General features: G+C 73.2%; 1 protein-coding gene across 1 annotated transcript in view; it reads left to right on the top strand.

The window, feature by feature from the left end:
- The window catches only part of RBBP8NL (RBBP8 N-terminal like), a 3,191-nt gene extending 1,975 nt beyond the window's left edge, over nucleotides 1–1,216 (top strand). The window contains exon 5 of the mRNA XM_012728159.1: nucleotides 988–1,216. Within this exon, the coding sequence (XP_012583613.1) occupies nucleotides 988–1,216 (229 nt within the window). The remainder of the gene's footprint in view (nucleotides 1–987) is intronic.
- Nucleotides 1,217–2,412: the final 1,196 nt, after the last annotated feature.

Here is a 2,412-nt window from a genome sequence, read left to right as displayed (position 1 = left end):
CCCCGCCCCGCCCCCGTCCGCTGCTCAGGGGCTGGGACCCAGAAACCCAAGGGGCCGGTAACCTCGCCAGTCCCATCATGCCCAGTTTCACCCCATCACACCCCAAAACCCCCCTGCGCGGCCCGGAGCTGGAGTCGCATTACCGGGGCAGGGGCGTCCTGGCCGCAGCAGCCCCAGCTGGCACTGCACCCGCCCCTCCCGCCCCCCCAGGAGGTGGGGACCCCATCGCCTTCATGGAGCTGCAGGTCAGGGGAGCCGAGGGCAGCTCCAAGCTCTGCAGAGTGCGTCCATGGGCTCAGACCAGGGCCCAGGCGGTGCCCGCTCAGGCCAGACCTGCAGGTGCCCGGAGCCTCTGACCCCGGCACTGACCGTGGGGGCCACCTGGCGTGGCCAGGGACACAGCGGGCAGGGCCCCCACACCGCTCAGGACCAGGAGGCTCGGGAGAGCCGAGGGGCCCGCACACCTGTGCTGGGCCCCGTCCTCTCGGGTGGCTTGAGAAACTGGCCCAGGGCTGCCATCACGGGGGCAGGACGCCGGCCCCTCCCGGCCGGGCCCCCGACAGGGGCACCCACGCTGGGCAGGGGTAGTGGCCCAGCCCGTGCCCGCCGCGTGCCACAACAGTGTGCACCTGCGCCAGGTGCCCCGAGAGGGCCCTTCAGTGTTGCGGGAGTGGGCCCTGCCCGCCGCCCAGCGGGCGCAGGGTGTAGCCCGGGCACACTGGTCTTTCCTACACGGGCCCAGCGCCCCAGAGGCCCAGCCCCGCGCCCGTGGCGCACCCAGCCCTGTCTTGGGGGTTCACCAGCGTCTCCAGCCCCCCGCCTTCCTCCAAATCCTCACGCTCACACTGCACACCGGTCACCTGCTCTGGTGTCCACTGCTGCCCGGAGCAAGCTGACCATACCAGGCCCGCCAGGCCTGGACGAGGGTGGGCATCACCCCCAGGGACACGCCACTGCCCCTGACCGACCTGCACGTGCTTCCCACAGCCTCCGAGAAGCCGTGTCCCGAGAGGAGGAACCCCGGGGGGCCCCCAACAGAGGCCTGGGGGCCCAGGAGCCCGAGGGAGCCTGTGGAGGGCAGCCACTCACTGGACACCAGCAGCTGCGAGGAGGCCTAGCGGGCAGCGGGACCCCACGCGCCAGCCAGCCCCACAGCGAGCTGCTGGGCAGGGCCGGAGGGGCAGGGGATGCCAAGGAGGCCTCCGATCACCTCTGAACCCTCCCCCACCCCCTCTGTGCATCTCTGCAGTGGCCACTGCCCAGCCGCCCCTCACCCCAGCATCCACGTCCGGTTGCGGACTGGGGACCTGGGAGGCGGGGTCCCGGCAGCGCCTCCAACTCTGGCGCCCCCACTCCGGCCGCGTCCTCCCTGACAGGTGCAGGCCCTGAGTGGCAGTCTCGGGCGCCCCCTCGTGGCCCCAGAAACACTCGCGGAGTCAGGATGTGAAGGGTGGTGGCCTGCCCGCGCCCGCCTGGACGCCTGCCTCAGGGCCCCTGCCTCAGGGCCCCTGAGTGCACCCAGAGACGGGGGCCCCTCCCTTGGGACGGAGGGTGGCACCCCGGGGGCAGGGAGCACACGGGACAGTGAGCACCAGAGCCCGGCTCCTGCCACCTGCGTCCCTGGTCCTGCTCCCCCCTGCTGGGGACAGCCGGGCCTCCAGCATGGGTCACTCTGCTTGCGGGGGCGCTGTCACGTTGGGGGGTCTCGGAGTGTCTCCCGGGAGGGTGTCCACAGACGCCTGGCCCACCCACAGCCTGCAGCAGGACCCGGGGCTGCTCCAAGACCAGGAGCCCCGAGGCGGGAAGCCGCTCCCAGGGCAAAGGCAGGCTGGGCGCGGAGAGGCCAGCGGGCCAGCCCGAGGGAAGTCCGGGGCGTGACGCGGGCGGCCGGTTCGTGTGCAAGCCAATAAAGCCTCAGCTCACGCACAGCTCACGCACATGCAGCCTGCGGCCAGGTCGGGCTTGGTCCGCGTGGCCTGGGGGGCCAGCTGGGAAGGGCAGCGGGAAGGCGGCCCTAGGGGAGGTGGCCACGGGGACCCGCAGGAGGGCTGCGTCTGCCCTGGTGGGGGCGAGGGCGCACTTCCCCCTCGCGGTTGCCCGGCTGGACTGGGGGCGAGGCCGGGGAGACCAGCGCAGAGTGGGGTGCTGTGCCCGGGCCAGGCAGCCTGCCAGCCCCATCCTGACGCCCGGGGCGGAAATCCTCGGTCGGACCCCAGAGAGCTGGGCAGAGCAGGTGCGTGGCTGTACTTGGGCGGCCGCGGGTGACCCCGCCCCCCAAGTCATAGTGGCCACTGGCTCTGAAGTGGGGGGCCTGCCCGCACCCCGGGGGTGCCCGGCCAGGCAGGAAGGGCGGGGCCACCCCAGCTGGACGGTGGCCCCTCAGACCCGCTCTCCTCCGGCGGGCGGGCGGCC

Source organism: Condylura cristata, unplaced genomic scaffold, assembly GCF_000260355.1.
Source record: "Condylura cristata isolate star-nosed mole 26May11 unplaced genomic scaffold, ConCri1.0 scaffold00022, whole genome shotgun sequence".
Classification (NCBI taxonomy): Eukaryota; Metazoa; Chordata; class Mammalia; order Eulipotyphla; family Talpidae; genus Condylura; species Condylura cristata.
Note: the sequence above shows the minus strand (reverse complement) of the source record. Positions and strands in the feature narration are given on the sequence as shown.